Source organism: Sorex fumeus, unplaced genomic scaffold (assembly GCF_029834395.1).
Source record: "Sorex fumeus unplaced genomic scaffold, SorFum_2.1 ptg000024l, whole genome shotgun sequence".
In the NCBI taxonomy this organism is placed as follows: domain Eukaryota; kingdom Metazoa; phylum Chordata; class Mammalia; order Eulipotyphla; family Soricidae; genus Sorex; species Sorex fumeus.
Genome location: NW_026606081.1, coordinates 55006999 through 55027596, shown reverse-complemented (window position 1 = coordinate 55027596; position 20598 = coordinate 55006999). Strand labels below are relative to the sequence as shown.

At 52.8% G+C, this 20598-nt stretch overlaps 1 protein-coding gene across 1 annotated transcript in view; it reads left to right on the top strand.

The window, feature by feature from the left end:
• ZNF592 (zinc finger protein 592) overlaps positions 1-20275 on the top strand; it is a 37978-nt gene extending 17703 nt beyond the window's left edge. Inside the window, 9 exon segments of the mRNA XM_056113793.1 lie at positions 4944-5775; positions 5777-7150; positions 10330-10508; positions 15240-15416; positions 15584-15743; positions 15824-16111; positions 16196-16308; positions 16461-16596; positions 17239-20275. Of these exon segments, the coding sequence (XP_055969768.1) occupies positions 4963-5775; positions 5777-7150; positions 10330-10508; positions 15240-15416; positions 15584-15743; positions 15824-16111; positions 16196-16308; positions 16461-16596; positions 17239-17727 (3729 nt within the window). The 5' untranslated portion in view covers positions 4944-4962 and the 3' untranslated portion in view covers positions 17728-20275.
• Positions 20276-20598: the final 323 nt, after the last annotated feature.

Genomic DNA, 20598 nt, shown 5'->3' with positions numbered 1-20598 from the left:
CCTGCTCATCTGCGCTGCTTGTGACAGACACGGACACGGGCAGACGTGGCTCTTGTCTCTTTGGAAGATGCATTTCCCGTGAATCAGAGCCTTTGGTGCTTTCCTAGCTGTGGCTTCCCTGCAGAGCCTTGTGCTTTTGGAATATCTTGCTGATGATTTTCAGTGACCTTTTTTCCCTTTCTGGTGGTGCCGGGAATTGAACTCAGGGCTGACAGGTGGAAGGCAAGTGCTTTACCACTGAGTCCTCTTCCTGCCATCTCTTACAGCCTTAAGTTTCGACCCATATGATACCTAGTAATTATTTGAGTTAATATGCCATACTTTGTTTTCTCCTGTTGGAACTTTGTGTCTTCTTATTTCATATAAATGCTTTTGCTATAAATTTGTCAATTAATAAAGCACACATCCCTATTTCCTGAGGATAAATTTCTGGAAGTGAAATTGTTTGGCTTATGTACATATTGCTAAATTACTTTGTGGGGCAATTTCCATTATTTGTGTCTTAGGAAGGGTTATTTTATTTACAGTGTCTCTGCCAGCACAAAGCTGGGATTATTGTTGTTGAAAAGTCAGCTGGATAGACCAGAAATGGTCTCTCACTGTTTTAATGAGTATTTCTATAATTTCTTGTGAGATTGCAACTTTTTTGGTTGTTGTTGTTTTGGGTTTTGGGCAGTGCTTAGGCTTACTCTTGGTGCTGTGCTCAGGTATTGCTCCTGGTGGATTTGAGGGACGTAGAGATGCTGGGGATCAAACCTGGGTCAGCTGAATACAAGGCAAGAGCCTGCAGTACCTGCTACACTGTCACTCTGGCCCTGCTTGCAACTTTTTAAAATGTATTAACTGCCCATTTGTGTTTCTTCTTTTAAATTGATGATCATATTTGCTCTTCTTTCTGTTGGAATGCTTTTCTTTTGGTTATATCTTGTGGGTTTTTATAAATACATATAAATGAAGTAACTTATATATTAACATTGTATATATATTAAAGCTTATAATAAATATCATGTTGCCAATATTCTTTTTGTCTTTGCTGACAGGTTTTTGATGAATGTAACACTTTATAGCTTGTTTTGCTTTTTATAACAATACATTTTGTTTTATGTCTATTTTCTACTGCTAAATATTTATTTTGGAGCAAGACTTAAAGAAGCACGGATATGTAGGTGCATTGCATGTCCTTCATGTTTCTCAGTTATCGCTAATGCTGGTTTGGTGTGGTTTCCTCCACACCAAACACAACTTATTCTGGGTCTTCTGCAAGCTTCAGCTTTGGTACAGCTCACGTGTTAGGAAGGTTTGCTGTAGCCGATGTGACCACAACATTGGTCAGCTCTGATTCTCCTAGCCTTATGGAGTATTCGTTCTTCTGTCTCTGTGTAGAGAACATTGCTTTATTCTGTTTCCTGCTTACCCATCTGCTTTCCCTCCCTCCCTCCCTCCCTTTCTTTTTCCCCTTTCTCTCCTCACCTCCTCTCCCCTCCCTCCCTTCCCCCTCCCTCCCTCCCTCCCTCCCTCCCTCCCTCCCTCCCTCCCTCCCTCCCTCCCTCCCTTCCTTCCTTCCTTCCTTCCTTCCTTCCTTCCTTCCTTCCTATGTACAGTGATGCTCAGGGGTTACTCCTAGCTCTGCACTCAGGGATCACTCCTGGCAGTGCTCGGGAACCATATACAATGCCAGGGAGATGGAACGTGGGTTGCCCTCATGCAAGCCAAGTGCCCTCCTGCTGTTGTAGTTTTCAGACCTGTGCTGTGATTCTTTTCTTCTTCAAGTCCCTGTGATAAGCTGGCTAACAGTGAGGTCCCAGTTCATCTCTCCATATACCATCAGCTTCTCCCTCTCTTCCCTCTGGGCTTTTCCCTGCCCCATGAAAGGTTAAGTCTATTCTCTCTCTCTCCCTGATGATGATGATAAAAGGTCAGAGGAATTTTATGTTTGTTTTGGTTTGGGGACCACACCCAGCTGTGCTCAGGGCTGACTCCTGGCTCTGTGCTCAGGGATCACTTATAGTGGGGCTGGAGTAGGGGTTTGGAGGACACCACCATACGCAGTGCTGGGTATTGAACCCGAGTCTGATGCGTGTAAGACAAGTGCCTTCCCTGCTGGGCTGCTTCTGTGCTCTGAGATTAGGGCATGAAGCTTCGCAGACATCCCACAGTGTTTCCCTGGATTGGACGCAGTTTGCACAGTGATAGTTTATTTGGGATGCTCTGTGTCTCCACTGAGGCGTGGTCCATTCTCCTTGCTTATGGGCTCTAACACTTCCTATTCTGGGAGATACTTGTCATCTGGAAATTGTACATTTCAGTACATCTCATTCCAGATAGTCATTCTTCCACTCTCGATTTAGTCTAGATAATTGGTGTAGCTCTTTATTATTATCTGCCATAATTGGATATCTTCCCAACAGGGGAGGGGGCTATTTTTCATTTTCTGTAGCAGACACATGTTAGTTGGGGTTGGGAGGGAGGCAAGGGGCCCAGACTACAAACCTGTTGATCCCACCTCTGCCCTGTCACCTGTTCCCTGCGCTTCCAACTGTGTTTCCCGTGACTGTCCTGCTATAAGACTGCAAAAATCTGCACAGCAAGGGTTTAGGGAAAACGAAACACCAGTGATCCCTCGACCCCGTATGTACACACTCGCACACACGCACACACGCACACTTACATCTTGACTCAACTGTATCCATGTTATAACTGACAGTGTTTTTGTGTTAAGTAGCACGCCAACAGTCATTTTTATGTTGCACAATGGTTTTCACAATTAGTGTTTTGTGGGTAACAGGGCCTCTTAAGTAGGATTTGGCAGGGATTCCCAGTGATCGTTGGTGATCTGATCGGTTCAGTGGTAGGGCCCAAGGATGTGGAGTTGCCTGGGCGTTGCAATGCTGGGAACCCCCAGGGCTACATCGAGCAGTGCTTGCAGGAGGGCATGCAAGCTGTCTCCCAGGACATCCCTGTAATGAAGCTTTATAGCAGCTCAGAGTTATGCCCCTACTGTGTGACCATTCCCCAATCTCATCTCTTTCACTTGTTTTTGCATATATTTCTCTTCGATTCTGCCTCAATAACCTAGCATATAATTTTTCTCCTGCATTTTAGAATTTTTTTCTTTAGTGTAGAGTGTTGCCTGTGGGGTTCTGAGGCCCCAGGACTTTCTGCTCAAGTGGTTCTGTGTAGCTACTGTCTTTGCCTTCCATCAGTTACATCCATTGACACAGGACAAGGCTCCAACTGGGAATCGAGATAGACATGCCTCCAGGTCTCTGGTGTGGACACAGGTGCAGGTTCACACACTGAGCAGAGGAGTCGGTGGGCTTTCCTCCTCTTTAGGCTGGTTTGAGCCTGGCATTTTTCCAGCTCATTCAAGTCCTTTACAGGCAATTTTGCTCTGTGTCCTTTTCCAGATCATTATGAAGATAGGTGAATTGTCTTTCCTTTGTATATTCGTGAAATACAATTCAGGTTCCTTTTCCTTTTTTTTTTTTTTTTTTTGTTATTTGGGTTTTGGTCCAGATCTGGCTGTGCTCAGGGTTGACTCCTGGCTTGGTTATCTGGGATCACTCCTGGAAGACTTGGAGGACCATGTGGGGTGCTAGGGATCGAACATGGGTCAGATATGTGCAAAGCAAGCACCTTATTTGCTGCACTATCTCTCTGCCCCTGGTTTTGAAGAATAGCTGCCAGACTGACTTGGTTATTATGTGGCACTATGAGAGCTACCTTGCCTCATAGGGCCAGCCACCTACCAGTAAAAATTTTCAGGTGAAAATAAAGGAAACAAATAGATGCTTACTTGACCAAAAAAAAAAAATAAATAAAGCCAGGAATAATTTAATTTTTTAGACTTTATTTATGAAACAGCATAAATCTTGGCAATAGCAAATCATTCTGGATTTATTTGAATTAATGCATCCAAGGGAAAACATTTATAAAATTTTGTTAATTAATTACTAAGAGTATGTCAGCAAAAGTTCTAGCCAGGAGTAGCCCTGGAGCACAGTGCCAGGAGCAAGCTGAGAAACCCCAGTTGTGGCCTCAAAATGAAACAAACTAAGAGGAGGCACCATGACCACCCACAGCTGCTGTGCTGACTGGAACTTGGCCTATGCTTGTGTGGTTCGGTGCATGGACACTTGCATGTGAATCACACACATCTACTTGAAGTGCTTGCTAGGGGCTACCACGTGCTCCCGGCTGTGTTGCTCCCATGGTCTGAGGTGTGGTGCTTACACACACCTACCTACAGTGCCCCTGAGATGACGGTGTTGGCCCACCCGACGGCGCAGCTGCCAGAACCATGCTTGGGGCATGCAGGTGGCAACTCAAGTTGAGCATGGAGCCTCACATAGGTGGGGTTGGCACTTTTGCCACTGGGGCAGCCCTGGATGCCCAGCCCTGCATTCTGCATCTCGCTAACACACACACGGTCACAGAGTGATGTTCCCCAAGAATGGAGGGAAAGTGGGGTGGATGGACCCTCTTTTTGGCTACCCATTTTTGCCAGGAATTTCCAGGTGGATGGCTGGTGGGGCCGGCTTACCACAGTATAGAACATTCTACTGCCACAGTGTAGAAGAAGGTTCTCGAAAGGTTCTAGAAAGGTGCCCTGGGGCTGGAGCGATAGCACAGCAGATAGGGCATTTGTCTTGCACAGTGGCTGACCCGGGTTCGATTCCCAGCATCCTTTATGGTCCCCTGAGCACTGCCAGGAGTAATTCCTGAGTGCAGAGCCAGGAGTAACCCCTGTGCATTGTCAGGTATGACTCAAAAAGCAAAAAATAATGATAATAGAAAGGTGCCCAGTTTGATGGAAACTTGTTGGGATTGAACTCAGATGTGTGGGGGCTCTTGTGTGCATGCCTGTTGCTGGGACACAGTGGAGGTGACCCTGGACAGAGTCCTGAGGGACCTGGCTCACTAACTCTGTTGTTTCTCCTCAGCTCTCACCAGCATCTAGCCATGGGGGATATGAAAACTCCGGATTTTGATGATCTTCTGGCTGCCTTTGACATCCCAGATCCCACCAGCCTTGATGCAAAGGAGGCCATCCAGACACCCAGTGAGGAGAACGAGAGTCCCCTGAAGGCACCTGGCATGTGCATGGAGGAGGCTGTATCCTTGGTCCACGCGGGGGCCACCTCTGATGTTCCGGCTGTGAGTGTCATCGTCAAGAACACCAGCCGCCAGGAGTCCTTTGAGGCGGAGAAGGAGCACACTGCTCCCAGCATCCTGCACAACGGCTTCCGGAGTACAGAGCTGCCCGCAGACCCCCACGGCCTGGGGCACGACTGTGGGAAGTTTGAGGCGGCCTTTATGAACGGCGACAGTAGCCGGACTGTCTCTGGCAAACTGGAGCCTGCAAAGTCGGAGCCTCTGCCCACCTTTGACCAGTTCAGCCCCATCTCCAGCCCAGAGCCTGATGGTGCCGTCAAAGATAATGGGTTTGGGGGAAAGGCCAAGCACCCCGACAGTTACTTCCCAACCCCGCCCGGGTGCGGGTCTGTGGCGGGGCCTGTTCTCGAGGCTCTGGCCAAGTTCCCCGTGCCGGAGCTGCACATGTTTGATCACTTCTGTAAGAAAGAGCCAAAGCCAGAACCACTTCCCCTGGGGAGCCCGGAGCAGTGTGAGCGAGGCGGCCAGAAGGCTGAGTCCCACAAGGAGCTGGATGCAGGTCGGATCTTTGGGGAGGCCTTGGAGCTCAACAGCCACACCGGGAATAGTACTGGGGAGTCCAGGAGCCTGGCCCCGGAGCTCGCGTCCTGCTCGTCGGTACCCCCCCCGCCAGCGGCTCAAGCCAGCTCATTCCAAACTCTCGTCTTGTGTGGCAGCGCTGGTGGCCCTCCAGGCCAAAAGGGTGGCCAGTGTCACCAAGGAAGAGCAGCCGGCCCCACCCAAGGATCCTTCAGGGCCCATGAAAGAGGCCTCCAAAGGTAGCCCCAAGATGCCCAAGTCACCGAGGAGTCCCCGCAGCCCGCTTGAGGCCGCCAGGAAGAGCGCGAAGCCCTCAGATAGCCCGCGGAGCATCTGCAGTGATGGCAGCAGCAAGGGGTCCCCACCGGCAATCCCCAAAGTTAGAATCAAAACCATCAAGACGTCATCAGGCGAGATCAAACGGACCGTCACGAGGATCCTGCCCGATCCTGACGATCCCAGTAAGTCCCCCGTGGGGTCACCGCTGGGGAGTGCCCCGAATGAGGGTCCAGAGGAGGAGGCCCCCCGTCCGCCTGGGGTGGAAGGCTCTCCGGAGGCGGGCCCCACTTTAGGAAGCCCTGCGGGTGACAGGAAGGGGGACGGGAGCCTGAGCCAGGCAGGCACCTCCCCTTCTCCCTGCAGCAGCTCTGGGGCCCGCACCACCAAGGGGGCTGCTAAGAAGCCCCCGCAGAGTACCGGGCTGCAGGCATCTACCCCGGGACCTGCCAATCTGCTGCCCAAAGCTGTGCACCTGGCCAATCTAAACCTGGTGCCTCACAGTGTTGCCGCCTCCGTCACAGCCAAGCCTTCGGCGCAGCGGCGCGGGCAACCGCAGCCCACGCAGATGTCCGTGCCCCTGGTCCACCAGGTGAAGAAGGCCGCCCCGCTGGCCGTGGAGGCCTTCAGCAAGGTTCTGCACAGCTCCAACCCTGTGCCCGTCTACGCACCCAATCTCAGCCCGCCTGCTGAGAGCAGGATCCAGGTGCCGGCCTGTGGCCACTGCTGCCTGGAGTGCGGGGACGCCTTCGCCTTGGAGAAGAGCCTGAACCAGCACTATGGCCGGCGCAGCGTCCACATCGAGGTGCTGTGCGTGCCCTGCTCGCAGACGCTTCTCTTCTTCAACAAGTGTAGCCTGCTGCGGCACGCCCGTGATCACAAGAGCAAGGGCCTCGTCATGCAGTGCTCCCAGCTGCTGGTGAAGCCCATCTCCGCTGACCAGATGTTTGTGGCGACCCCCGCCAGCTCCCCTGTGCCGGCGCCCCCAGCTGCCACCTCCCCCAAGCCCAGCCTACCTTCGGCCAGTGCCAGCTCCTCACTACCGGCCTTGCCGCTCTACCCGGACCCCGTGAGGCTCATCCGGCATGGGGTCAAGTGTCTGGAGTGCCAGCGGCAGATGCGTGACTACATGGCCATGGCGGCCCACTTCCAGAGGACCACGGAGGAGACGGAGGGGCTGGTAAGTGGATGCCCTGACAGGGGGCGCTCTCACAGTGAGCGTCTGTCCACGAGTGTTAGAAGAAATGTGGCTGAGCAGTGCCCATCTGAACCTGTGAGGCTTGGGGGCAGCTTTCTGCCCACCCTCCAATGCCACCCAGCCGTGTGCTCAAGGATGATGTGGGTTAACTGAACCAGGGTCGATCTCACGCGACGCTAACCCCTGTACTCTTTCTCCTGGCTCTGGCTATTTGTATAGGGGCCATGCTTAGCAGTGAGGGGTCCTTGCTGGGAATTGAACTTGGGCCTGCCCACAGACAAGTGAATAGTCTCCCTGTCCCCTCACTTGGGGTGTCCTGCAGGGAGACACCGGGGCCTGTTGTCAGACTGGCATGCATCTCCGCAGATGCTCTGCCGATGTCCAGTGTCTGTGCTGGGTAGGCTCCCATATGCCAACTCAGGGCCAGTGGGAGGTCAGGTGCTGCCTTGTCCCCATCTGTGTGCTGTTGCGGCAGGATCGCTATGGGCAGGCTGTGGGCAAAGGGTCCACTCACTCCTTGCAGCAGCTCTGGGACCTCAGCTTCCCTGGACAGCACTTGTGTGCCAGTGTTGGTGCTTGTCTGAGTCACCACTGATGAGAGTTCGAAACCACCTGTGGACAGTAGCTTTTGGCACAGGGCTGGGGAACGTAACTCATCTCTTAAGCATGTGCTCCATGTGTGTGAGGCCCTGGGGTTGGTCCTGGCACCAGTGAACCCTCCTCCCCCCCAGCCTATTGGTGCTTGTATGTCAGCATTGGTGACACTACAGTACAGTCTGGAAGCGGTGACACTCTCTCTAGAAGATTCTCTCTCCAGGAGTTTCCTACTGCCAGTCTTCCCTGGGGCATAGCAGGACTCTGCAGGCCCTGTGGTGACTGATGGGTCTCGCACACGTGTACCTGTGGCCCCTTGTGTCTGGAGATCGTCTTACCGCCAAGATTTTTTCTTCTGGTCAGAATCTCTCGCACCACCTGCCCATTAGTGGAACTCCAGGTGTCAGGGGACAGAGTGAACATTGAACTCTGCAATCAAAACCTGGCCCAAGGGAGGACTTGCGTGTCCAGAGAATGGGGGATGGGAAGGGGTGGACGAAATGGTTATAAGGTTCCCCTTTTATTTTTGGGTTTGAGCCACACCTGGCGGTGCTCAGGGATCACTCCTTGCTATGCTCAGGGGACCCAATGGATGCTGGAGATAGGACCCAGATCGGCCGTGTGCAAGGCAAGTGCCCTCCCCACTGTCCTATCGCTGTACTACCTACAAGCTTTTATTGAAGGACATTGTCTTCCCTTTACACTACCTTATACCTAATACCCCAGGTTTTTCCCATTGTAAAAAAAAAAAACAAAAGATTGTTTACAGTTGGACTTGTCTTGAACCAGGATTCAAATGTGAACCAGACATTGCATGTGTCTGTCTTTGATGTCTTCTTCTGGAATAGTGCCACTCCCAACTCATCCCACCTTCATCTGTGTCATTAATTTGTAGAAGACCCTGAAAATGTGTCCTGAGAATTCCCTTGTTCAGCTCTGGGAGCTACTGAGGGCTTCCTCAGACAGAGCGTTGGCCTTCTGCAGTTTATCTCATCTGCAGGTCAGCACTGAATCTGTGCAGATTCAGGTTCTGTTTGGGATAGGTGAAAGCCGTGTCCTTGTTTCCTGACTTTAGGAGGCACACAGGGCCCCATGACCCAGGCTTTGGTGTGGGGGCCACAACCAGCCATGCTTAGGAGCAATCCCTAGATGTGCTCGGGGACCAAAAGTGGGTTTGAACCAGGCTTGAAGCCACATGCGGGTCAAATGCCTGAGCTCCTTACTGTCTTGCTGGCCTCAGTGCCTCATTTTTAATGATGTCAGACTGGACTGTTGAGTTTATTGATTAATTTGGCTTGGGGGCCACACCCAGCCATGCTCAGGGGTTACTTCTGGCTCTGCACTCAGTTATCACTTCTGGTCATGCTCGGGGGACCATATGGAATGCTTAGATTAGAACTCAGGCCAGCCGCATGCAGGGCAAGTGCCCTTCCCGCTGTGCTGTTTCTCCAGCCCCCAGATCTACAAGTTTAGGTAGTGATGTTCAGATCCCTTCATGATAGATGGATCCCCCAGACTATCCTTCCTAATGGCTTCAAGTCTCCATTCATAGTTGCTGTCGACGCAATAATCTTGCCAGGAATTCTAATTGTAATGTTTCTCCTCTCCCCCCACCCTACCTTATCTTTGGCCACACCTAGAGATTCTTAAGGCTCATTACTGGCGGGGACTAGGGAACCATTGGGGTCCTGGGGATCGAACCTGGGGATCGACCAACTGCCATTGGTCTCCCTGCTGTCCTATTGCTCTGGCCCTGCTTTGTCTTTTTACACATGGCTTACTTGAATCAGGAGTTGGGGTCCTAAAGTGTTGTGTACACTGCAGTTGTGGAAAGTAACTCTTAAAATTCTTGTAATCAGGAGTTGGCCACTGTTCCCCTCTCTCTTTCTCTTGGCTTTTCCTTGCAATTTATGCAATTTATTCTTTGAAGAAACTGGTTTGTCTGTAGAGGTGCCACCTTCTCGTGGCGAGGGCAGAGCTCTCTCCCTGCCCTCCCTCACAACCTGAGTCCCCCTCAGTAAGTAGCATGGTTCTCTCCTTTCCTCGAAGAAGGGCCCCTCCACATGTGGCACCGGCTCTGGCTGCTCCCCGTGGGGCTGGCATCCTGGCTGGGGCCAGAGGACTTGTTTCCCTCTGAATGTCTCCTGAGCTGGCCCCAAGGGTCTGCTGCTTATCGTTCCCCATCACGCTGTTCATTTAGGCACCCCAGAGCAGGTACACCGGGGTCAAAAACTGGCAAGACCCCTATGTTTTCCCTGGGGCTTTGAGGACCAGGGCAGGCAAGGGCTCAGAGTTCAAGAAAAAGCTCCTATTTCTGCCGAGGAAACCCTGGTTCTCTTGAATTCCTGGGAAAGAAGGGAGCAGGACCAGTTTTGGGGGGTGCAGGGCCAAATCTGTCTGGGTTGATAAGGTGGGGGGGAAGGCAGTGGGGAGAGCTGGCCCATGTGTCTATATGGCCACAGTGAGGCCAGGGCCAGCGTGGGGGAGCCCCCGTATCTGAGGAGGGAGTTTTTGAGCAGAGCATCCTCCCAGTGCCCAGGCGAACTGCTCTCTGTTGCTCTTCCCAGACCTGCCCTGTGTGCCAGATGCTGCTGCCCAACCAGTGCAGTTTCTGCGCCCACCAGCGGACGCACGCACACAAGTCCCCCTACTGCTGCCCGGAGTGTGGAGTCCTGTGCCGCTCGGCCTACTTCCAGACCCACGTAAAGGAGAACTGTTTGCACTACGCCCGGAAGGTGGGCTACAGGTAGGTGCTGCCGGCCCTCACCCTGGTAGAAGCGCATTGACTGCCTTGTGCCACCAGCATTTGAAGAAGGAGGAATTTAAAAAAATTTTTTTTAAAAATTTTTATAAAGTTGTTTACAATATTTGATTACATTTAATATTCGAACACCAATCCCATCACCATTACATCTTCCCACTACCATATTTTGGATGTTTCCTTCCCAAACCCCAAACCCAGCCCTCAAAGCAGAACTGAAATTACTTATTTTGTATTGTTTGTTAATGAATAATCGGCTAAAAATGATCCAAAAAAGGTTTCTTAGAGGAAAGTGTGTGAAGATTGTTGTATTTCACCCAGGAGCCATTGAGCCAAGAAGGAGGAATTTTAAAAGATTGAACATTTGGGGGGAAAAAAAAACTTTGAAGGGGAGGGTTTGGGGCAGATTGGGCCAGATAAGATGTTCACTTTGGCACTTTGGTTTTTAGAAGTATAGAGATTTATCTTGCTCATGGTATTGTGTGATCCTTTCAATAATAAGTTGAATAGTAATAATAAACTGGAGGCAGACCACTCAAGTATTCAGTATACTTAAGGTCTAAATCAATGTTTTTTTGATACAAGCTTCACATGTAATTTATATACTATGTATTCCACCCATTGTAAAGTGGTTAATTTTTGATCTGGGATATAGCTGAATGATAGAATACTAGCCTTACCTGTGAGATCCTGAGTTTGATCCCCGGTACTGGAAAAATGAAAATAAATGTATATTTATTTATTTCAGTGGTTTTTTTAGAGTTGGGCATTCAAGTGCTGCATCAGTTTTCGAACATCATCACCCCAGAAGAAACAATTTGTGCTCCTTCCATTCACTAACCCCCTACCCCCCCCCCCCCCCCCCCAGTTCCAAGCAATTACTAATTTCCAATTACTAATTTCCTTTTTGTCACACAGATTTGCCTCTTCTGGACTTTTCCTGTAAATTGAATCGTATAATATGTGGCCTTAGTATGAGTTCTAAAGCCTCATTGTTGGGACATTCCTATAATGGCAGAATGATAATTCCATCGTATGGATGCACATTATTTACTCATTTATCAGTTGCTCAGCATAGTTTGCTTTGCATAGCTTTTTTTCCCTCAGCCTTCTTACATATTGCTGCTAATGAACATTTATCTCAAAGTCATGGTTTGGTACAAATTTTCAATTCTTTGGTATACTTACTATAGGGGCTGGAGCGATAGCACAGCGGTAGGGCATTTGCCTTACAAGCGGCCAACATGGCCGACCCGAGTTCGATTCCTCCGCCCCTCTCGGAGAGCCCGGCAAGCTACCGAGAGTATCTCGCCCGCACGGCAGAGCCTGACAAGCTACCCGTGATGTATTCGATATGCCAAACACAGTAACAAGTCTCATGATGGAGACGTTACTGGGCCCGCTCGAGCAAATCGATGAACAACGGGAGGACCGTGACCGTGACTTACTATAGAATAGATGATCTGGGTCAGACACTAACTCTGTTTAACTCTGAGGAGGTCCCAGACAGCTTCCCAAAGTGGGTTGTTTTTTGTGTTTTGTTTCTGGGTCATACCTAGTGGGTGTTCCTGTCTCTGTTTGAGGGTCGCACCTCCCAGTGCTCAGGAAACCATGCATTACTGGGGATCAGACTTGGCCTTCTGCATGCAAATCACGCATTCAGTCTGTTGAGCTCTGAGGAGTGGAGGCATTTTTATGCTCCCACTAGAAGTGTATATGCAAGAGTTGTGATCTCTTTGTTCTTGCCAACATTTGTTACTATTATCTTCCTTCTTCCTTCTTTTCCTTCTTCTTCTTCCTCTTTTTCCTCCTCTTACTCTTCCTCCTCCCTTACTCCTCCTCCTCCTCTCTTCATCCTCTTCTTCCTCCTCTTCTTCCTCTTCTTCTTCCTCCTCCTCCTCCTCCTCTTTTCCTCTTCTTCCTCCTCTTCCTCTTCTGCCTCCTGGTCCTCCTCCTCCTCCTCTTCCTCCTCTTCCTGTTCCTTTCTGTTTTCTTTTGGGGCCACACCCAGTGGTGCTCAGGGTTGACTTCTGGCTCTGTGCTCAGGGATCATTCCAGGTGGAGCTCAGGGAACCAGATTTGATGCTGAAGATCAAACCCAGGTCAGCTGAATGGAAGGCAAGCACCCTACCCACTGTACTCTCTCTCTGGCCCTTAGTCATTCCCAAGGGTGTGTAGTAATATCATGCTTTTGATTTATGTCTTCTGTTCAGCATCTTTCCATGTCCTTTAGGTAGTTGTATTTGAATTGTCTATTCAAATCCTTTGCCCCCACCTCCCGTCCTCCCCGCGTTTTTTTTTTTGTTGTTGTTGTTGTTGTTTTGTTTTGTTTTTGCTTTTTGGGTCACACCCAGTGATGCACAGAGGTTACTCCTGGCTCTGCACTGAGGAATTACCCCTGGCGGAGCTCAGGGGACCATATGGGATGCTGGGAATTGAACTGGGGTTGTCCGCGTGCAAGGCAAATGCCCTACCCACTGTGCTATTACTTCAGCCCCTTCCCCTGCATTTTTAAAACTATATTTGGTGGTGCTTAGGATTTACTCTTGGCTGTGCTTACTCTCAGAGATCACTCCTGGTGGTGCTCAGGGAACCATACGGGGTGCCGGGGATTGGACAGGGTCGGGCACTTGCCCTGCGTGCAAGGCCAACACCCTGCCTGCTGTACTATCTCTCCGGCCCCGCTTGACTCAGTTTTTTAATTGGGTTGTTATTTTATTAGGTTGTTGGAATTCTTTGCATGTGTGTTCTTTTATATGCAGGTACTCATCAGATAAGTTATTTGGAAATATCTTTTTCTATGAGAATAGAATTTTTTAAATTCTTAAAGGTGCCTGTGCTCCATTTCATTGACTCTGCCATAGAGCTTTGTAATGTTTTGTGCTTTTGCTTGTTCTTGAAGATAATGTATGCAGCCTGTGCATGTGCTATCTTTCTGTTATTCCATGCAAATTGTGGGTGTCATGTATATAAGAATTTTATAAACTATTCTGCTCTTCATTTGAAGAATGACCAGTGATAAGAGGAAGCAGATTTCAACTGCTTCAATCACTGTTATTTTTCTTTTGTTATTTTTTTAATTATTTGCGATTATTACTCAACTTCAGTGCCTTAACTGTTCTTTATCTTTCCTCAAATATCCTGCCTCACACATGGTTCTGTGTGTCCTTTGCTGTGGACTCGGGCTGCTTCCTGCACCTTTCTATGTTCCATGAACGTTGCTTGACCTTCTGAGGGTGCACTTGGCACCTGTTCTTTCTCTCCTTTGTGTTCTTACTTTTAGCGAGGTGACTGCCCACTGCAGAACTTGTGGTTGGGAGGTGGTTTCAGTCATGCTTTTGAAGCCTGTATTGTTCCGCCAGGGGTCACACAATGCACACAGAGAGCCTTTCCACATGCCAGGCGTGCTTGGTCACTTTGGAAGTACATAGAAATGTGTGGATTTGTTTTCTCCTCATTGTACCTTGTGCTTTGGAAATGCTGATACAGGAAGCTGACCGTCATTTTCTTTAGCAGGAGAGAAAAGAAAATAGAATTTAAGTGTAGGTAGTTTTTCTGGAAGCTCTGCTCTGTGAAAGCGTATAACTGCCAGGGACGACGATCGTTGGAACGCACTGCAGAGTTGTCTGGTTCCACGGCTGCCAGTCATTGCTAATTAAGTTTGTACAGTTTTCACAACCATGGCCGCCAGCCCTGCTGTCCCCAGACACCTAGATTCATGCGGGTTCTCTGGAGCTTTTACTTAGCGGTAAACATGGGCTTCCGTAGCAGAATGAAGGAAGTCTGGGATCTGGAACCCAAAGGTCCTCAGTACAGGGTCCTTTCCATGAGGCACCCTTCTCCGGGGCCTGATGGTGTCCAGGTCTGGGGTTAGGTGTGTTTGTGCACTAGCAGGGAGCGGAGCAAATGTTTTTCTCAGGTTGAGTGGGGAGTGATCACCATAGGGGAGGCACTGGGACCCTGCTGGAGATAAGTGTTTGGGAGTAATGGTCTCGTCTCTCATGAGGCTGAGGAGAGAAAAAGAAGTTTATAGAGAGATTTTGAAAGGAGTGGGGGAGTCCAGCATGGACTTGATTTAAAAAAAAAAAAAACACAGTTTAAGACTCTTCTTATGCCGTTTATTTATGCACTGTAAAATATATAGTTTCCAAAGGAGGCTCAGAAAACAGGTTTTGGTAGGGAGAAAAAGAAAAGCTCTTTATAGTTGTCCCTGCGGGCAGCTCCGAGATACCCACCCTGGCCCTGACTTGCTGCTGCCTGGTCTGTCCTCCGCTGCTTGAGGAGATCCTGATGCTCCTGGCTGGAATGTCTCCGCCCATTCACCGTGTTCTGATGTTTCTCCTCTGGGGCTCTGAGGACAGAACCATGGGCATGGATGTCGTGGTGGTCCCTGGAGCACTTTCTCGTTGACCTTTGACTCGTGACCCGCCCTGTCATTGTGCACACACTTGTGCACCACCCGAGACCCCCTCTGGTCTCCTGAGCTGTGTCTCCCTGGGGTCATTGCCCTCCCACCACCCCCATCACTGGTGTTAGTGAACAGCAGAGGGTCCTCTAGCCCATGGGACGGGGGCAGGGTTTTCCCCTTTTCTACGGGAGTGATAGGGCCTCGGCGAGGTGCCAGCCAGCTCTGCGGTGTGTGGGGGATGGCAGTGGGACACTGACCTGGCTCCAGTGCTCCTTCAGCACAGCCTTACCCTCCCCTCTGCCACCCAGGTGCATCCATTGCGGGGTTGTGCACCTGACCTTGGCCTTGCTGAAAAGCCACATCCAGGAGTGGCACTGCCAGGTTTTCCACAAATGTGCATTTTGCCCCATGGCCTTCAAGACCGCCAGCAGCACTGCAGAGCACAGCTCTTCCCAGCACCCCAGCCAGCCTCACAAGCCTTCCCAGTGAGTGAGCGAGCGGGCATGGGGCCGCGGTCCTGGGGGACAAGTAGCCTGAGGCGGGTGTCTGGGAGGGCCCAGGACTGGGGAGCCATGGGGGCGTGGGAAGGGCCTGGACCCAGGGCTCTGCTTGCCCAGACCTGACGGGCCCCTCAGCTGCCTTGTGCCCATAGGCTCATCTACAAGTGCTCCTGTGAAATGGTCTTCAACAAGAAGAGGCACATGCAGCAGCATTTCTACCAGAATGCCAGCACGGCGCAGGTGGGCGTCTTCAAGTGCCCCGAGTGCCCCCTCCTGTTCCTGCAGAAGCCGGAGCTCATGTTGCACGTCAAGGTGGGTGGCCGAGATGGGGGCCAGAGAGGGGCTGGGGAGGGGCTCAGGCCGGGGCTCTCATGCTGCCCCTCTCTTCCCAGAGTGTCCACGGGGTTCCTCGGAATGTGGACGAGCTGTCAAACCTCCAGGCTTCGTCAGACCCGTCCTCCAGCCGCCCTGGTTCTCGGGATCCTGCCGAGCCTCCGGCCCCCAGCGTGGCTTCCCGAGGGAGCTCCCTGCCCTCCAGCCGCTGGGGCCGGCCCGAAGCCCATCGCAGGGCCGAAGCCAGGCCCCGGCTGCGGTCCACGGGCTGGACCTGCCCGGAGTGCCAGGAATGGGTCCCTGACCGGGAGAGTTATGTGTCCCACATGAAGAAGAGCCACGGACGGGTAAGGCCGGGAAGTGCCAGTTGTGAGGTTGATGGGGCCAGAGCCAGCCTGTTCTGGTCACACCCCCGGCTCTGACCTCTGCAGACGCTGAGGCGCTACCCCTGCCGGCAGTGCGAGCAGTCCTTCCACACCCCCAACAGCCTGCGCAAACACATCCGCAACAACCACGACACCGTGAAGGAGGAGTATGTGTGCGGGTGAGTCCCGCAGCGGCTGGCCGCGGGGGCAGGGTGGGGGCTGGCCCAGAGGCCCCCACAGCCCTCTGAGCCTGCAGAGCGGGCAGGCACACCCCCAGGTGCCACCCCACCGGAGCCCCAGAGTGCCCTACCATCCTTCCCCTCCGACGCAGGTATTGCACCGAGGACAGCCCCAGCTTCCCTCGGCTCTCGCTCTTAGAGAGCCACATCAGCCTTATGCACGGGATCAGGAACCCTGACTTGAGCCAGTCGTCCAAAGCCAGAGCCCCCGGTGGACAGCCCCCTCAGGTATGTTGGTGGGGCGGGGGGACTGGAGCTGGGGCGGAAGGAAGACGGAAGGGACCTGGGAGCGGCCACACCACAGCCTCCCACGACCCTTTGAGCCATCCCTCTGCCCGACACTGGGGTGCTCCTCCTTGGCACCTAACAGGGCCCTGGTTGGCAAAGCCCTCCCCCTGCCCGGTACACCCAGCAGGTGGGCGCCATTGTGATAGTCCCACTCAGTGACATGCCCTTGTCCCTCCTCTGGCGTGCAAGCCCTTGGACCTGGGTGTCCCCTGTCAGGCTCCTGTTAGGTGGAGGGAGAGATGCAGGTTGAGGGTGCTCGCTGCAATACTGCCCAGGCCACAGTGGATGCTAGAGTGCCTCCACGGGGGCCTGTGTTGCGCCCACACTCTGAGCCTCCTGTCAGATGCCACTTCGGGGGATTGGTATGCGGATGGACCCCTTGAAGAGCCCCCACAGATAAGGGGGAGAAGGGTGCCTGACTTACTTCAGACTCTTCCCCGCATCTCTGAGACGAGAAAGCAGCCAGCAGCCCAGAATCCCCGCCGACGGCCAGGGCCCCTGGCCTGGGCAGCGAGTCCGAGTGCCTGAGCGGCTCTGCCTGACTGCGGCTCCCTCCGGGGTTCTCCCTGTCTCCCTCTGCAGGTGAACCATCGGAAAAGACCCGTCAGCGGGGTGGGGGGTGCCCCAGGCACCAGCAATGGCCTGACGGTCTCTTCCACCAAAAGGCCCAAGTCCCTTTTCCAGTGTGCGAAATGTAGCTTTGCCACAGACTCAGGGCTTGAGTTCCAGCGCCACATACCTCAGCACCAGACAGACAGCTCCACGTCCCAGTGCCCCTTCTGCGCCCTGTGCTACACCTCTGCCAGCTCCCTCAGCCGCCACCTCTTCATCGTCCACAAGGTGAGAGATCAGGAGGAGGAGGAGGAGCCGGAGGCGGGCTCTGCAGAGGAGGTGGCTGTGGACCCCAGGGAGAATGGACTGGAAGGATGTGCTGCTGAGCCCTTGGCGGGCGGCTCCGAGGCCAGGCGCTCCGTGGGCCCAGGTTCCCAGGAGGACGGTGCTCCGGCCGCTCAGAGCCAACCACAGGCCCCTCAGGACCAGGACAGCGGTGCTCCATCCCCTCAGGTGTGACCGAGGCTGTCGGGCCTGTGCTGAGGCGCACCCTGGTCACGTGTCCAGTGGGAGGTTGAGGTCCTGCCCCTGTGTGAGAGTGGCCTGGAGCAGGCGTGGGGTGGGGTCACCTGAGGACCCTCGCCGTCCTGGACTTGCTTCTGTTATTTATGGCTTTGTGCTGCTTCTTGGTACCCCGAGTCTGGTCTGTGCCCCTCCATGCCCCGGCTGCCCTGGCGTAAGTGGTCTCGCCCCAGTGCTGTTGCCGCGGTTGGGAGCCCCAGTGGCCGTGCCCCTCTCTAGGGTGCTGCTGTAGCCTCCTGCCAGGGCCTCCTAGAGTGCTTATGGCCCGCCGCTGGCCTCTGTTGCTCCCTTGGAGCTGGGAAGGGGGTGAGGGTGCTCCTGTTGGCTCTGATTCTTTCTCCCCAAAGAGAATCGTCCTGACAGCTCCCAGGTGTGGGGGTGGCGCTGGGGGGCAGTGAGGCGGCCGCGGGCAGGCCCTCCCTGGAGCTGCAATCTTGCTCCGCCTGCTCCTGCTCAGATGGGGTGTCTGTGCCCTGGTCCTGGGCTCTCAGGCTGCCACCCCGGCCACTCCTGTTGCTCAGACCGTATTTCAAATAAAAACATCTTCCTACCATGCAGGGAGGCTCCTGTATTCCTCTCCAGCTGAGCCGGGGCCTGCCCAAGGAGCCTGGTGCCCCTCACTGCCCCGTCCCTGAGCTGCTTCCCTCTGCGCTCAAGAGCCTCTGGAGATGTCTGAGGGGGAGGGGTCTGGTGACACGGACAGGAGGGCCGCTTGGGACTCTCTGGTATCTCTGTCTCCTCCACGTAGCTCACCATCTGGAACATGTTTCCAGTGAGGGAGGGCTGGCAGGAGGAACCCTATGGTGTTCGTGAAGAGTTCAAGAGACCCTGGTGTCACCATGGCTGCCAGTTCTGATGTGGCAAGACTGGGACAAGCAGGGGCAGGCTAGACTGGCTTTTCGCTAATGGGAGAGTTGGGGGGAGCCAGCTGTGTGGTTAGGCCGCGACCTCTAACCCAAGCAGCCTGCCCGCCCAGGCAGGATGGGAATGGGGCCTGACATAGCAAGGGGGTGCTGGCCGAGGCCTTAGGGTGACCTTTCAAAGGAGGCATTGAATATCAGTGATAAATTATTAAGGCAGATAAATATGCCTGACCTTTCCACAATTGAAAAAAGAAATCTGTTTGCTTCCTCTAGCAAATGCCAGGTCCTTCACGGACATGCTAATGCTTGCCTTGGTTTCTGGGGGCCTTTGGTATAGGGCCTGTGCCTCGCCAGCCCATGTCAGAGGCAGAGTCTAGGGGGCTGGAAGGCATGTACCACAAGGTTGTGTGGACACAACCTCTGGAGGAAGGGGATGGAGGGCTCTTGGTCGCCCACGCTCCTGACCCCAGATCCGTCTCCTTCCTGGAATGGGGTGGAGTGGTAAGAATGTCTGGGTATCCTCAGCCAGGAGAGGCAAGCAGCAGCGTGGGGTGACCTGCCCCAGGCCATGAGGTGCTGGAATACGATCACCCTGTCCGGGTCCCAGCTGCAGATGCGGGTTGCCAGCCTTGAGTGACCAGGGCTCCCTGCGGCCACTGAGTGGGAGCAAGAAGGCGCGCACTGCCCACTCTCTCCCAGCCTGCGGCCTCTTGCTGACATTCCCAGCGGTTCCTTGGTCCTCAGTGGCTGCCCGAGGCCTGGCCCACCTGCCTCTCCGGAGTGTGATGTCAGTGGCCGTCTCTTCCCTCCCCTGTGACTTGGGTACCCCCGACTGTCAGGTCCTCTTCTGAGTCCATCTGTGCCTTGTCACCCAGAGAAGACCAGGTGCACACACTGTGTCTTCTGCCCTTTTCACTCTCACGGGGACTCACCTGTCATCGCTGGGGCCTGTCCCAGGTGCAGCTGTCCAGCTGTCGAGGGGAGCACGTCCTTGGATGGTTTTGTGGTCTTGTTGTCAGGAGAGAACAATTGCTTCAATGAGCGCTGAGCTGCACCCCTGGCGGCTGCTGCGCTGATCCAGTTCCACAGATAAGGCCTCACCCTCTCGACGGCTACAGCCCTGTCAGTCCTGGCGGATGGTCTTCATTTCCCTGACCGCTTTATCTGTAAAATGATCTGCGGCCTTGCTGGGAGCTAACTGGTGTAGAGAGAACCGTTCCCTTAACGCATGTCAACAGTCTGGCCTGTGAGCACGTCCCAGCTGTTTCCCACCAGACCAACACATGTTGCCTCCCCCCAAAATCGAGCCCCCGACCGTCACCCCCTGCTCGCTGTATTCACTGTACAGTCAGCACCGGGCACGCTTGCTTTTACTTATTAAAAAAGATTTAAAAAAAACTGCGTATACATGATAAGATGTTGAGACTTTACAGAGTGGAAAGCGAGCTTCCCGCCGGCAGTCAGCCCTCCGAGCCCTGTCCCCCTCGCGCGACTCACTGTTATCTTGTGTACCCTTTACGAGCAATTCTATGCATTTATAAGTTTATAAATATGTATATTTATATATCTATTTTTAATACAAATGGTAGCATTCTATACACAGTATTCTGAAGCTCAGGTTATGTGTGTGTTTTGTTTTGTTTTATTTTTTAACCTAATGAAGATTATTCCAGATTCACCCTGTGGGGCAGTCTTAATTTTGGGGAGCTCCTCGCAGAGTCGAGAGTGGATGAGTGAGTGAGTGCCTGCATGCATCCGTATTTGAAGGACTCTGATTCGACGGGACTCTCTCAGTATCCCATCTGTGAAGATGACCTAGATTCTAGAACTTGCTCCTGGCTTTTTCAAAGGCTCTAGGCCAGGCCCTGGATCATCATTGCCACCAGCAGATGCCAGAGTAGTTTTGGGGACTTGGGTATAAAGACCCTTGGGCCTCTTTGGAGGA